Genomic DNA, 16,435 nt, shown 5'->3' with positions numbered 1-16,435 from the left:
TGAAAGAAATAAAAGTTGTTTTCATAGAAGCATGAGTCAATAAGGAAATGTGAATCAATAAACTAATGCACAAGAGTCTTTACAAACTGAAATTAAATTCACATCTCTCCTGTGAACATCTTATTTTAATAACATAAGAGAGAAATGATTTCCAACTACTAAATATTTTCATCCTTTGAACAATTAATATTTGTTGTCAAACATCCTTTTCTTGCTTTTAAACCACTATTAAAGATTTTGACTGAAGCCCTGCAAAGAGGTACTCACTATGTTTTTTGTTGATTTGTTTTGTGAAAAAGTTTTGAATAAGTGACTTCTATGATATTTTCTTTGGACAGAATATCCTACCCCTGACCACACAGCCATCTTCAGTTCTAATGAAAGCCTTGCTGTTTAAAACAAAAATGGTGTTAATAATATCATTGAGACATCTGAAAGGCAAGTCAGGGTAGTGTTCTCTGCCAAACATTTCCAAGTTCTCACTCCATGGGCATGTGGCAGGATTGCATTCCCAGACCTCCTGGAGGTCTGGCCCATTAGCTGAGGTGGATTGGTAACAGGATGATATTCAGGAACATTGTGCTATCAATGGGGAAGTTCATCTTGAATGAACTCACACGTGAGCAAGTTGTGAAAGGTAAACATATGTATTTTATTCCTAAAATACCAACCAGAATTTTTCTTTACATATAATGGTTAAAATATGCACATGAACAAACACATAAACACACACACACACACACACACACACACACACACACTTGTGTGCAGGTACACAAATACACTGTACTGTCTACAAGAATTTTGCCTGTTGTACAAACAGGCAACTAAGGAAACTGAGATGCTAAAAGGTAAATTATCTCATTCAAGGTCTAAAATAGACTTAAATAATAAACACATTAAATAGCTTTCTTTTGTTTTGTTCCTTGTCTTTATGAAACCTACCATGAATAAGCCATTTCTAAAGTATATTCAGTGTTTGTCTTGACAATCCAACATCACACTCATACTCCCAACCCTGCTCCTGAAATTGGATCTAACCCCTGTCCCTCAGGAATTATGCACAGGGAGGGGTGACTGAGTCAGGGAGCCAGGAGGTAGCCTTGGAAATGAGAGTAGCCCACGCCCAGCAAGGTCCCACCAGCCCCAGACTTGTCACAGAGGCCACAAGATGGTTTGCAGGTTTCCTTAATCTTGCCAAGGGTGACAAGAAGCCAGACTTTTGCAGGCCACGAATGAGTCAAAGAGTCAGTAGATCAGCCATTTTAAAGTCTCCTCATCACATGGCACCTTCGATTTCTCCTAAGCTTAGGCATCACTCCTGGCAAGAGGAAAAAGTCCTCAAAGACACCGTGGCTGTCCCTCCTCATTCCATACTACTTCCCATGCATTCTTCTTCTGGAACTCACCTCTCAGTCCCAGGACCCAGGACAACAGTGAGAAATGGGCATCCTGGGAAAGATGGTTGGAACTCTTGTTACTAGCAGGAACAATGGCTGACATTTCTTGACAATTTGAACTGAGCCAGGGGTCCTAGGGGATTCGTGTGTTCTAGCTCATCTTCTCCTGAAACCAAGGTGTGTGCTATTACTAATCCTGATCTATAGATGAGGAAATGAGGCTCAGGGCATGAGGAGAAAGGTTTGTCTTCCAGCTGTATTGCTCTGTGCCCTTTGCCTTCCCTGAACTGCTCCTCCAACCCTAAATTGGGTGTTCAGTGCTCTCTCTCCTCTTCCCGAGTCTGAACTTAGTCTCTAGAACAACTCTGCAGCTCAATTTACAACTGTCCTTTGTACACCCTGTCGCTTCTCTTTCAGTATTTCTTCAGTCATCTCTTTTTTAATTATGAACTGAACTCTGTATCCTTTTGAGTGACTTTCAGGGCTAAACAACAAGTAGAAGATATTTCGTAAGAACCTGGAGCCTCCCTGTTGCCCCTGGAATCACAGTGGGTAAAAGAGCCTGTTGCGGTCCTATTACAGGCCTGCCCCTTCACCTGAACAGCAGAGGGCGCTGTGCGGCTGTGGCCTCATAGGAAGGAGGTCGCCCTTTCTGCCTTCCCAGATGGGGTTCTCCCACCTAGAATCCACACTTGAAAGGAACTGCCTGCTTTTCACGTCTCTGCAGCCCTCCTCCTCTCATCTTGGGTCCACCTGACAGATCTACTTCAGTCCTGATTCTAAAAGCAATCTAAACCCTAGATTATTGGAATAAAAGGAGTCTCCACCCACAGTGGGGGCCTCCAAGTTCACTGCAAGTTCTGCTCTCATCTCCCGCCCTCTTTCTCACCGTTGGAATTCTCCCCCTCCCGAGGGTCAGTCTGTAATTTTCTATGGTGGCTTAAGTACTGGCTTTTCCCTGTGGGTTAGCCCTGCCCTGGAGTATGTCCCTTTCGTGTGCTTACCAAACACCCTGGGTGCTTAAGGTTTGGTCATTTAACTCAAGTGACACAGATTTTAAAGAAAATGTACACATTTTCATTTATGTGCCAGGAAATAAAGATGTTCAAGATGTTCTATTTTCTAAAATATATGTCCCTTAATCCCCTCCCACCTCATTAGAGCATCATGGATCTGGCTATTGTGTACAGAGTGGCCCAGTACAACTTTCAAGTGAAGTTTCTCTTTGAGTTTTTCATACTCACATTTTACCCTCATCGATGCATTAATTTAGATCCATTGGTTGGACTTAATGATGCATTCTAAATGGGGGTAAAAATAACAGAGGTGACAACAGTAAGGATACTGACAAAAAAATGATATATATTTACATATATATGTGTTTATGTGTAGCCTTCCTAGAGATAAACATGTGAAAATCACAACTACAAGGAATTAAATTAACATATTTCACTGAATGTAAGGTTATCAGTTACATCTTTTTTGTTTTGCTAAAAAAAAAACTTGTCAATTAAGCCATGACATATTTAATTGGTTATAAGATACATTTCAACTTTAAAGGTGTTAAAAGGCAAAGAAAATGCCTATCTTAACATTGAAAAGATGTGGTACTAAAAGTCATACTCAGTACAAGCTAACCCTAAATGGTGGCTCTCAGTATATCCAGAAAGCTTGTTTTCAAGGAAGTAGCTCTTAATAAGAATCTATTGGTTGAACAAATAAGTTTTAATTAATATAGCCATGTTGGCAATTTTAGACAATGCCCTAAAAGACAAACAGGTCAAAATCTTCCTCAGTGTTTCCTAATGGAGCAATTCTCACCAAACTGGGTGACTGTGTACACATCTAATAAGTACACTCCATCTTAACTTCCTGACCCATAAAATGAGTGGGCTGCACTAGAACCTCATCTCCAATTCAACTTTCATTTCCTGCCTCTCATCTTTTATAAATCATAGATCATGGATTCACATTGTCCCATCTCAATGGGCCCAAATATCTAGCTCAAATACACCCAAAGTGCAAAAATCTCTCATAAGGTATATTCTGCTGAAGTTCTGTTTTAGCAAGAAACTCCAAATTTATAAAATGAAGACATGAGTGAATGAAAGGTGGCCTATTGATTGTCTTTGCTAATAGTCCTGGGTACTGAGCTGCAATATTTATGACTGAGGAGGACACTGACCATCCCATGTGTGTCTAAAAGCTTACCTCCGCTGCCCTCGATTTCCCCTTCAGAGAAGACATTCTCATCCTCAAAGCATCTCTTATCTAAAAAAGCAATGACAGAAATATCTCAAAACCATCAGAGGAAACAACAAAAATCCCAAGACTCAAAATTGTCCTGAAACTTTAAGATCAGTAACTCTGACAAAAGCAGCATCCGATGACTTAATATAGTGGCAAATAATATGACTTGGGTAAAAGTGGAGGTGTGGTTGTGATCAGATTTAGAATTAAAATTAAATTTGTGGCTATGGTTTCTATTCCTTTCACCAATTATGCTCTTACACAGCCTCCTGCTGACCTGATAAAGAGTGAGATGAGAGAGTACAGTTCTCCCCTCACAGCTGATACCCTGAGCTGTGCTCTTAAACACTGCTCCCTGGACTATGCCCTCCCATCAAATTGCCTTGTACTGCTGCTTCCTTTAGCCACATGGAAATCATCTGCAAGGAATTAAGTGAATTCAAATTACCTTGTGATCCATAATGGTTCCAAACAGCAAGATGAAGAAACCCTGTGGTAAAATTCAACAGAATGACGAAGATCAGCTTCTCAAACAGTACCACAGCTGTTATTTTAATACCACTGTTCTCCATAACTTCTAGGGCAGCAATTGGACATTAGAAACTGATGCAGACAAAAATTCATTAATGGGTGTTTCCTTTGAGTGTACCTCCTCCTTGGATGAGCATCCCTCTCTTGAGGCTTGATATTTATTGAATGACTACAAATATAAAATAGAATCTTCAACTGTATTAAATCTTCTGAACTTTCTTTCCAAACATTGTAGTAGCTGTTCTTACTTATGAGGACAGTTCACATACACTGAATCTTGTAATCCAAAATCACAATCATGGAAGTCGTCTTAAGAAAATGAAACTAGTCTGCTTTGAGTTGCAGTTACTGTTCTGTAAATAGGCAATCATGGGCTCTCAGCTAGTGGAAGAATATTTTTGTATGAAAGAAAGAGAAAGTTACAAAGACCTGAAAGGCCAGGAGGGTCTCTTCACCATCTAAAGATAGTTTAATGGTGAAGAAACACCAGTCAGGTGACTAAAAATGTTAAAGGTGAGTCACAGGGATAGCTTGTTGAGAAAGCAGGATTGTATACAAGTAAAAGTATTTAGGGAACTTGAATCAAACTGTGAAATATGATATATTAAGAACTATGTAATGTTTTGAACGACCAACAATAAAAAAAAAGTATTTAGGGGGCTGGAGGGACAGCTGGGTTGGCAGAGCACTTGCCTAGTGTGTGCAAAATCCAGGGTTCAAACCTCAGCCCCCAAATCAAAACAATATGGGTATTTTTCTTCCTATCAAGAAAACAGAAATACAAATGAGCTGAAAAAGAAATATAGAACAAAACATCCTGGAGTTTACTTAAGTTGCAAAGTAAGAAAGAGGATGAGATCATTAGTCACCAGAGTAACTTCTATAGTGGGACAATGCATATGAATCCAAAAGCTTTTGATTTCCAAAAAATAAGAACAAAAGGAAAGAAAGAAAAAGCTTGAGATGAAATCTTAAAGTAGTTTTGATTTGCATTTCTCTAATTGCTAGAGATGATGAACATTTTTTCATGTTTGTTGATTGATTATATATCCTCTTCTGAGAAGTGTTTGTTCAGTTCCTTGGCCCATTTATTGATTGGATGATGATGATGATGATGATGATGATGATTATTTTGATGTTAAAGTTTTTGAGTATTGGCAAGGATATGGGGGGAAAGCACACTCATACATTGCTAGTGGGACTGCAAATTGGCACATCCAATCTGGAAAGCACTATGGAGATTCCTTGGAAAAGTTGGAATAGAACCACCATTTGATCCATCTGTCCTGCTCCTCAGCTTATACCCAAACGACTTAAAAGCGGCATACTACAGGGACACAGCCATATCAATGTTTATAGCAGCACAATTAACAGTAGCTAAATTGTAGAACCAACCCAGATGCCCTTCAGTAGATGAATGGATAGAGAAACTTTGGTGTATATATACAATGGACCATTATTCAGCATTAAAAGAGAATAAAATCATGGCATTTGCAGGTAAATGGATGGAGTTGGAGAATATAATGCTAAGTGAAGTAAGCCAATCCCAAAAACCAAAGGCCGAATGTTTTCTTTGATATAAGGAGGCTGACTCATAATGGCATTGGAGGGGGAACACGGGAGGAATGGAGGAACTTAGATAGGATAAAGAGGAGGGAGGAGTGGGGGGGGGAATGAGGGTAGGAATGATGGTGGAATGAGTTTGACATCATTACCCTAAGTACATGTATGAAGACTCGAATGTTTTGAAAATACTTTGTGTACGATAAGTGACTTGAAAAATTTAGCTCTATATCTGTAATATGAAATGAATCATATTCTGCCATCATGTGTAACAAATTAGAATAAACAAATAATAAAAAACTTGAAACAAAGGTTTTTCTTTAATCCAACAGGAAGAGTGAAATAAATATGCTACATAGTTTTTAAAGAATTCTGAGTAACAGAAAGTCAAGAATAATATATTTTTTCTAGAGAAGAAAAAGAAAAAGAAAGATTTCCTAATCTTGTGAAAAATGGAAGGAAGATCAGTATTACAGAGGAAAGGAACCAGGAGAAGGAAGAAGGAGAGGAAAGGGGAAATACTGGGGAATGATATTAGCCAAATCATATTGTTATGTTGTGCACATATATGAATATATAACAACAAATCCCACTATTATGTACAAATGTAATGCACCAATAAAACACAGGGAATTAACTAGTTAATGAGCATAGTTTTTAAAAGAAAGAGAAGAATTCTAACTAAGATATGTAAGTGATCTGAGTTGGGATTTTTTTAAGTCTGTCTTATCTTTTGAATCCCACACTGAAATAGAATAATAATGGCATATTAATATAACTAAGCAGTTATACTAATATACTTGAAAGAGGTAGTCAGGTCATTTTTTTTCCTGAAAAGACCCAGACAGTAAATATTTTAGGCCATGTGGGCCATGCAGTGACTCACATGTACCAATGCAGCTCAAAGGCAGTCATGGGGGGAAAAGGTAAAGAAACCAGCAAGACTATATTCCAGTAAAACCCTATTTACAAAAACAGGCAGGAGGTCATAGTTTGCCAACCCCTGATTAACAGCATAATTGAGACTGTGGACTTGCCAAATTACCTATTACTCATAGGCATAGAAAGCAATTTGGCTAATGACAGTGTCCCAAATGTACAAGCTGAGTAGCAAGAGGGAGTAAAACAACTTTGAGACAGTCGATCTTGCCAAACCAACTATGTGAGAGTCCATTTTAGATTCTTATCTTTCTTTTACAGATAAGGAGGCTGAGACTGAGATTTTACCATGTTTCCCAAGACCAGGGAAAATATGGTAAGATCCATTTCATTAAATAACAACTTAGATTTATTTCACAGGGACTAGCAGGGAAGACGTATGAGAACTCCTGACTGGTTAACATCCAAAGTGAATGCCAAGGGCCCTCTCTTCATACTATAGAAAATGGTTGTTTCACTAAAAATCGGCTATTCCACTGGAAAAGGATAAAATTGTGCTTGTTTTGAGGCATGATGTGAGCATAACTTCACACCTCCCTGACTTCCTCTGTAAGATAAGATTGACTTCTGGTGTTGAAACCTTAGGAGGGATACTTAGGAGGATCACTGAGGAGAGAAGGAAGGAGATTTGCACCCAACTGACCTGGTCAGGTAAATTCAGCTTGACAGTCAACAGAGTAAAAGACTCAATACCCATAAGATGTGGAAGGAAATGGAAAGGGTGTTTTGAGTTCTGTAATTTTAAATCATAGCCTTTTTTTCCTTTCCTTTTCTTTTTTTTCTTTCTATCCAACCAAGTTACACACACAGATACACACATACACACACACACACACAAAATCTCCCTCTTGGAACTTACCTGGAAAGCATTGAGCAGAGCAAAAATTATATGGAATATCAATGAAGTTTCTTCTATGAGAATGACTATTCCAAAACCCCAGGTCAGTCCTAGCAATGGGGTGAGGATGGCCACATTTTTGCTGATCCTCATAATTATGGCCATATCCTGAGACTTGGAACTGCCAATAGAGGGCCTCTGAGTGTTGATAGCAACAACCAAAACCACAAGGAGATTCACAGCCACAATGACCAAGGCTGGGATGACAAATGCAAAGAGGGCTTTGGTATTATCCCAGTTAAGCCAACAAGCATCACATCTCACATAGCCTTTCTGTGGCTCTGTGATAGCAACTGTGGTGACAGCAATAACCAGCGGGCACCCGTAGCCAATGGCAAAACCAATGACCATCATGTGGGACTTCATCATCCTACGGAAAATGACCAATATTCCATAGATGATGAGCAGCGCTTTGAAGAGCATCCAGAAAAACAGAGAGAGGTAGAAAAAGTGACTGAAAAATGTCACTGTGACACACCAGTTGTCTTCCTGGGACTTTACAGTAAAGTTAGAGCCTATGATGAACCACACATTAGCAATCAGGAGCGACACTGCTATGTTCACGATGCACACATGATGCATGTATGATATCTCTGTCACAACCACACGGGACCAAACTATGGCTTCAATGATCAGGCAAAGAACCAAGCTAAGGATTGAGATGCTGAGTCCAATGCCAGTGATGTAGTCCAGGGCTTTGTCACTCACAGATTTGGGGGACATTAGGATGGAAAAGGACATCATCACATGGGTATAGTTACAATGGCATTTCACTTTGTCCATGGTATCCACCATCTTCTTACACTGATTCTTATCCCACATCCTTTTCTGGGAGTGCCAGCCAACACACTGTGCCCTGGTACTTCGGGATTTATTGACTTTTTCAAAGGTGAATAAGATTTCCTTCATCGTTTCTGGCAAAATGACTGAAAGGACCAGACCAATGATGGGTCTGGAAACACTCTCATTTGGCAAGTGGGGTTCTTTCAGAATGGCCCCCAAGGTTGGAAAAGCTATGCTAATGGCTCGGGATGTGTTCCCTGGTGGCAGTTTCTGTAGCTCTTGCCTGGGAATTTCTATCATTCCTAAGATGCTTTCTGTTGTATTATCCATGCTCATGGAGAAATTGAAACTCCTCTTTGTGGTGTTGTGATTGATGTGAAAGCCTTTCATCTGAATGAAGAGTTCATCCACGATGTCCTCAGACTCATTGTGGATACGGAGTTGGCTCGCAAACAGATTCACTGACTGCAACAAATTGGAGCTGGCATTTTTGTCAGGAATGAAAGGCCAGTTTGAAATGGCTGCTGTGTCCAGGATGTGGTTGGCCACTTCACTGTAGCTCTGCAGTGGAGGAAAGCTCGTTATTGTACAAAATGGATTTCTAAAATCTAAAACTTCTAAACATCTAATTACCTGCTCTTATTTGATATATCTCTCTTCAAATTCTCTGTATTCAAGTCTCACATAAGAAAGGTTGCACACAGGGAAGAAAAGTAAAAGAACTCATATATAAATGCATGTACACACATACATACAAATGATACAGACCTCAGCTAAGCATTACCTGCTTTATTATTGTACCAAAGGCAACATCTCCAAAACACAGGATATGGAACCCAAGTTTCCCATGAGATATAAATGATTATTTCATGAGGGGAGTAGCGGTGGATTCTTTGGTGATCTAAGTTTGAACAACACTATGTACCATATCTCTATTCCTCCCTTTAATAATAAGTGCCGATGTTCATTAGCACACTAAAGGCTCTACATTCTGCCATAAGGAAAACTGCGTTTAAACCCAAATTTCCTGCAAGTGCTATGCCACTTTCAAAGATAGAACCACTGAGCTGAGCACGGTAGCTCACATCTGTAATTCTAGTAGCTCAAGAGGCTGAGGCAGGCGGATCACAAATTCAAAGGCAGCCTCAGCACCGTAGCAAGGCCCCCAACAACTCAGTGAGACTCTGTCTCTAAATAAAATACAATAAAGGGCTGGGGTTGTGGGTCACTGTTTAAGTGCCCCTGGGTTCCATCCTGAGTATCAAAAGTAATGGAATCTGTGTTAACATTCCTCAGAACAGTTGTGCTCTACCAGAACATAATTTTGGAAATACTAGAGTAAGTTCCGTTTTGCTCATGGTGATCACAATGTATTTCAAATCTTCTAACTTAAGTCAATATGCAAAACTGAAGTGAAATGCCTGATGTTCTTATTATGGTAGTTGCAGTTTTTACCCTGAAAAATATATCTGAAACTGTTAAAGTGTAAAATTTTTTAAAAACTATTACCAGTGTAAGAGTACCTTCATTTTCTCCCGGGTAACACCACCACACAAATCTGTAGAAATATTTTTCAATAACTCCACTATAAATGCAATATTTCCAGATGTAGTTTCTGAGGATTTCACAACATCAATGATGCAAGCATAATCATGAGGGCAATTCTTGCAGATTCTTTGAGCTACACTCTTAACAGGCTCTGGAGCTATAGAAGGTGCTGCTACAGAAAGACGTAATGCCACATTTGAGTCCTGTTTAAAAAAAAAAAGATTGTTGTTTTATTAAAAATGATTGAGTTTCTGGCATGTATCATACTAAAGAAACTAAAAGCACAAACAATCCACATGGAAAAGAAGCAAGTGGTCCTAAAAAGGGGTTTTAGTGTTGAGAAGTAGAGGAAGGTAAGATAGGGTCACAAATAGGCATCAACTTCCATCAAATTCCCATAGAAATCAGGATACTGATACAGACCTTCCCTATTGGAATTTACTTTCAGGAAAGTGGCTTTAACACAAGTATTATTATAACAAGATGATTTTCCACAGAGATGCAGAGAAAGAGAAACCACATGGAATTTCAAATGGGAGTTGTTTTTGGAGGTTGGCAGTTGAAATACCAAATGCTAAAGAATTACAATTTTGAAAAGTTTATAATTTACAAGTTACAAGTTATTTGCTCATTTCCTGATGCTTTCACGTAGACTCCCTCAGAATGTGACTTTGAATAAGACAAAGCAATAATTTATTTCCTTTAATTCACTTTTGAATGCCACTGTAGTTGCAAGGATAATTATATGATTATCTATGTTAATTGACAGACTCCTAGGAAGTCCCTTTATAAAACCACACAGGAAATGCAGGGACCCACATGCTTCAATGATATGAAGGAAAGACAGAAAGAAATGGGGGTTAAGTGCAAAAATATAAAACAGGACATTTTAATTTTAACTGAGATGTGTTCTCTTCATTGAATTTCTATTGCCTCTGAATCACACATGTCTACTTTCTTTTGGTCAAGAGACTGAAAGCATTAAAGAAGATATCAGGGGCTGGGGCTAGGGCTTAGTGGTAGTGCACTTGCCTGGCATGTGTGAGGCACTGGGTTCAATTCTCAGCACCACATATAAATGCATAAATAAAATAAAGGTCTATCAACAACTAAAAAATATATTTAAAAAAGAAAGATATCAAATTTAATTCTAGACATTCAGTTGATTAATTAACATAGAGGCATGCAAATCCACCTTTAAGGCTAAATTTGAATCTCTAAGTAATCATTTAAATCAAAGGATAAATGAGCTTCAAATCTTTGTTGGGAAAATGTTCTGTGAAGGAGAAATAAAATTGGGAGAGGGGAGAGTACCCCAGAGTTTGGGTAAGAAAAAAAGGACAAAAGACAAATTTAACCCACTCTATATTTTCCTAAATCCAGGTCTGAGCTGAACAGAGAGCATTACATATGTCTCCGTCACCACCTGGGGGATTAGCTCCTTTACCAATAATATGCAAATGAGTCACCTTAAAAAGTGTTTCCACAGAAAGGCTTGTACATGTTTCAGTTGATTTTTGCCACTTTTTTTGATGACATATAAATCCTATTTCTCCACGAAAGTGCTTAGCACAGGGTTGGCTGCAGTTGGTAGAGGAAAGGCAAGGTTCATGACATTTCTCTAAAAAGGAAAAAAGAAATGAGTGAGAGACCAAATTAGCATTTCTGCACTGGCACTCTGATAAGTGCATGTAATTCATTCTGGGACTTTGGGGAAGTGACATTGAACTGGGTCTGCAGCAATGAATAAGGGCTGCTAGGCCAATGGGGATGCTGGTGTCTAGGCAGAGTGAGCAGCATGTGGAGAGGGCATCTAGAGGTCATTCAGAAAAGCTAGCTCAGAACACCTGAGAGGAAGTACAGGCAGTGAGGTTGGAAGGAAAACACGGGTAAAGTCCTGAGGGGCACTGAATGCTGTGCTAGCATCAGAGTTACCAGAAAACATGATTGGATTTGTTATTGAAAGGTAATTGGCAACAGCATAGAGCAAGAGTCAGTAAACTTTTCTGCACAGAACTGTATAAGTAGAGTTGCCAGATAAAATACAGAAAACCCATTTAAATGTTAATTTTACTTAAGATACAGTCAATTCTCATTATTCACAGGAGTTATGTTCTGTGAATTCACCATGAATTAGCATTCTGAACCAACCATCCTAGGGGAACTTAAGGTTAGATTCCTGCCAGTTTCTGCTCATGACATTTTCATCAACTGATCAATATATGAACTTGTATTATTTGTTTCTGTTAAATGACACCTTATTTAATATATATTGTTGATTCATTAACATTGAGTTCAGGGCCCATAAGCACTGCAACTCAAGCCTGAACCAAGTTTATCTAACCCATGTATTTTCTTCAGAAAACACTACAGCCTTCTTTGACTTAGAAACACTAGACAGCACTTTGGCACTATGATTGGGGGGGGGCGTTTTATACAAAAAGAAATCATAAACAAAAAGCACATAAATGCAAAATCATGCATTATGCAGACTGGAAGAGGACTCATTCGTAGTATGAGAGCTAGAATAAGAAAGCAGGATGTTGTGGTTTGGATATGAGCTGTCCCCCAAAAGTCCATGTGTGAGACAATGCAAAAATTTCCAGAGATAAAATGATTAGATTAGGAGAGTTGTGACCTAATCAGTGGATTAATCCACTGATATGGATTAACTGGCCTGTAACTGTGGGCAGATGGAATGTGATTAGAGGAGGTGGGTCACTGGGGGTGTGACTTTGGAGTTTATATTTTGACCCTCGTAAACAGAATTAGCTCCCTCTGCTTTATTGCTGCCATGTCCTGAGCTGCTTTCCTCTGCCTTTCCCTTCCATTATATTGTTCTGTCTCACACAGCCCCAGAGCTCTGGAGTCAACAGAAGCAACACACGGTGGACTGAACTTAGGAAACTGTGAGCCCAAGCAAACTTTTCTTCCTCTACTTTTTTTTTTTTCAAGTGTTTTGGTTGCAGTGACAAAAAGCTAACACAGGGTATCACCTTGGCCAATCTTAGCTGGGAACATGCGCATTAGGCAACTCCATTTTTCACTGTTCTGTGGCATGTCTGTGAATGATCACAAGAACACTGTAGATTTAAGGGTTACAAATAAAATTCAGGGAGTAAGTGAATTTGGAAATTTAGAATTTGCCCCACACACACAAAAAAAATGAGGGTGGATTGAAAGTGTTTTTTTTTTTTTTTTAAAGAGAGAGAGAGAATTATTTTTACTGTATTTGTGACACATGCAATATTATCCATTGCTTATCTGAAATTCAAATTTAACCTGGCATCTTATATTTTTATTTTCTAAATACAGCAAACCCTAGTCAGAATAAATATTTTCAACTTTGCAGATCACATGGGTGTCTGTCGCATGTACTCAACTATGTCTTTTTAGTGTGAAAAGTAACCAAAGACAGTATGTAACTGAATGGGGATGACTGTGTTCCATTAAAAACTGGTGGTGGGCCAAATATGGCCCATAGGTCAAAGTGAATTAGCACAAGACAGGAAGTCTAAGAAAGAAACTGTTGAAGTATTCTTAGAAAAATTGCCTTTAAGATAGTGACAATAGAATGGAAATATGTAGATGATGCTGAGACCTATCAGGTGTTGAAGTCAATAAAATGAGGTGACCAACTGGTTAGAATCAAGGCATGCACCCATACTTAGGGCCTGGACTACTGCTTTCTCTTGGAAAGAAAATAATTGGGTTTGTATTTTTCCTTGACATCTACCACATATAACAATTTTGCAAGTTATTTAACTGGAGTAGTTCTTAATTTTTTCATTCATTTGCTTGGAGATGATGCTATAATGTTGTTACAAAGGTTTAATGAGACAGCCTCTTGTTCAACACTTAGATAAGTGTTGTCATAAATGCCCAGTAAATGTTACCTACCTTTCTCTCTTCTTTCTCTTTCCAAGTCCACATTTATTTAGAGATGCATTTGCCACCAGAACTATACCTGTCCATGACTGTGCAGAATCCAGTTATCCCTACTATGTGGGTGTGAGCCACATGATTTTGTTATATTACTACTAATGACTTTACCTCCTTAGTTTATGTCTCACTTCTTGAGAGTGACCAGTCTCACCACCATGGTATCCACCTGGCATTGCTTCAATAGACCTCTCAGCACCACAGTGTTGCATTTGTTAAAGCACCCTGAAAATATCTGAAGGAAAGAAAGGAGGAATTTGGTCCTCTTTCCTGTTCTGCCTGTTGTTAGCTCATTAGTTTGAACAGATTTACTTCCTTTGGGGTTTGAAAATGGACATTTGTCAACTGCTGTAGAGTACACAGGAATGTTTGCAAACTCACTTCACTGAGTATGCCATTGATAATGGTATTGTCGTAATAAATCTACCAATAGTGGCAAATATGATGGACTTATTAGAAATAATGATTTCCTTGGAACACCTGTGGCCTGGGGGCATGCTTGGAACATCAGTGTCCTTCCTTTATCCTGCCCTGTCTCCAAATGTATAAAGATGATTCTAGAGATACATACCTTGTATCCTTCCGGTCTCAGGTTTCCCTTCAAAGTTTTGAAGTTTTGCTCTATCCTGAAAAACACAATCCCCAAAGGCCCTCTTTACTGTGGGACTGTCTTTGCTCATCTCAACTTAGAGGCTCCATGTAAATATGAAAAGGAAATATGTTCATGATGAGGAAAATACCTGCAGCAGATTCCTGTGATGGTATTGCAGGTACTTGCCCAAGGGAACACAGATGAGAGCACAGAGAACACACAGCCCTCCACGAGGGCTTAACCTCGACAGCGTCACTTGGGCTCTGAAGGTCAAGGTAGGGGATAGGGTACATCATTTTTTTTTAGTGGTCAATGTACCTTTATTTTATTTTATTTATTTTTATGTGGTGCTGAGGATTGAACCCAGTGCCTCATACATGCCAGGCAAGCCCTCTATTGAGCTATAGTCCCAGCCCCTAGGGTACATCTTTTGGGAAGCTTTAATTATGCCAATCAAGCTCGGACTCTATTAACTATAAAGGTGAAATGCTGTAGTGTGACCCTCCAGCTACATCCTTAGAAGAAAGAAATGGACATATACTAGGAAGGGTCCTTGGTTATAATAAAAGAATAACAATCTTTTTAGACCTATAAAGGACTATAAATATTATCTTAAAAAACAAACCTCATATTATAGATAAGGAAACTAAGACTCAAAAAAGTAAAACAACTTGTGTAGCTAGTGAGAAGCAAAATCAAGATCTGAATCTAAGTTGCCCTACAACTGCCAGGCTAGTGCTTTCCTCCTCTCTTCAGCTCCCTGTCCACATTCCCTGTGGCTTGCGAAGGGATGGTTCTACTATGCCATTGCTCTCCAATCACATTCCTGCCACCTTTCCTCTATGTTGATTCCCTTCCTTAGAAAGTTAGTATCAGCAAGAGTAAACTTATAGTCATATAAATGTATTTAAAAGGACGTGCTCTTTATCAGAAAGCCAGCTATCTAGAGAAACTGAGGAATTTCTCTTGGGACCGTGTAGAGATGGATCAAACTTACTTTTATATGATTCTTGGGTCTATGGTGGGAACATTCTGTAGCCAGAAAAAACACTACGCAGCAAATCATGGTAGCCTGGGACTTCATTTTCACACATTAGGATCTTAACCTGCAATAGAGAAAAACAAGTGGGTCCTGCCAAAGGGGATCAGTTCACATAAGTAACATTAACATTGCACTTAGCAGGCTAATCAGTCACTTAGCAAGGGGACTCTGAGATATCCACACCCAAACAACTTGCTGCCAAAGGGACACCAACCAATATCTATTTTCTACCCAATTAAGATATAAAAAAAGAAAAGTCTTTCTCTGAACTGTTGACCTATCCACAGCAGAAGACAGGAATAAGGGAAGCACCAGGACTGATGTAAGTCCAACAGAGCATTGGTCCTTATTTAATCTACATTTCTTTAAAGTACATTTGTCAAAAATTGCTATTGCCTATACTAGTCTAAACACTTTCTTTGCTTTAATTCATTTAATCATATAACAGAAGATACTATTACTATCCTCATTTTATCAGTGGGAAACTAAAGCACAAATAATTGAGCAACTATGAGCCCAAGGTCAATCGCATAAAAAGTATGAGAACCTAGAGTCCAGCTCAGATGGCCCAGCTGGACAGCCATTCCTGATTTCTATAGTAGGGTCTCTCTGGGATGATGCTATTGATATTTGGATAATTCTTACTCGTTGAAGGCTCTCCTGTGAGTTGTAGGATGTTTAGCAGCATCTCTGGTTTCTATCTAATAGATGCCACCAGCACCCCAAAAAAACACACCCCAGGTATGGCAGCCAACATTGTCTCCTTACTTTGCCAAATGTGTTCTAGAGGAGACTTTCTCCCACACACATTGAGAATCACTGTCCTTCATAATACTTTGCCTTGGAGACAAGTAAAGTGAACATAACATGCACAATTGTCTGCTACTGGAACATACACTGAGACTTCCTCCACTGGATGAATAGATTTCTGTATAGATCCACTAGAA

General features: G+C 39.0%; 1 protein-coding gene across 1 annotated transcript; it reads right to left on the bottom strand.

Moving 5' to 3' along the window:
- Positions 1 to 2,653: 2,653 nt before the first annotated feature.
- Positions 2,654 to 15,530, bottom strand: LOC308649990 (adhesion G protein-coupled receptor F4-like; the record flags this gene model as incomplete). Its single annotated transcript, XM_081295917.1, has 8 exons — positions 2,654 to 2,701; positions 3,612 to 3,671; positions 4,099 to 4,140; positions 7,543 to 8,925; positions 9,888 to 10,115; positions 11,382 to 11,533; positions 14,426 to 14,480; positions 15,444 to 15,530. 8 exons carry the CDS (start codon positions 15,528 to 15,530, stop codon positions 2,654 to 2,656), a joined length of 2,055 nt encoding a protein of 684 aa, XP_081152043.1.
- Positions 15,531 to 16,435: the final 905 nt, after the last annotated feature.

This window comes from Spermophilus citellus (genome assembly GCF_964194105.1).
Source record: "Spermophilus citellus genome assembly, chromosome: 5".
Lineage (NCBI taxonomy): Eukaryota > Metazoa > Chordata > Mammalia > Rodentia > Sciuridae > Spermophilus > Spermophilus citellus.
Note: the sequence above shows the minus strand (reverse complement) of the source record. Positions and strands in the feature narration are given on the sequence as shown.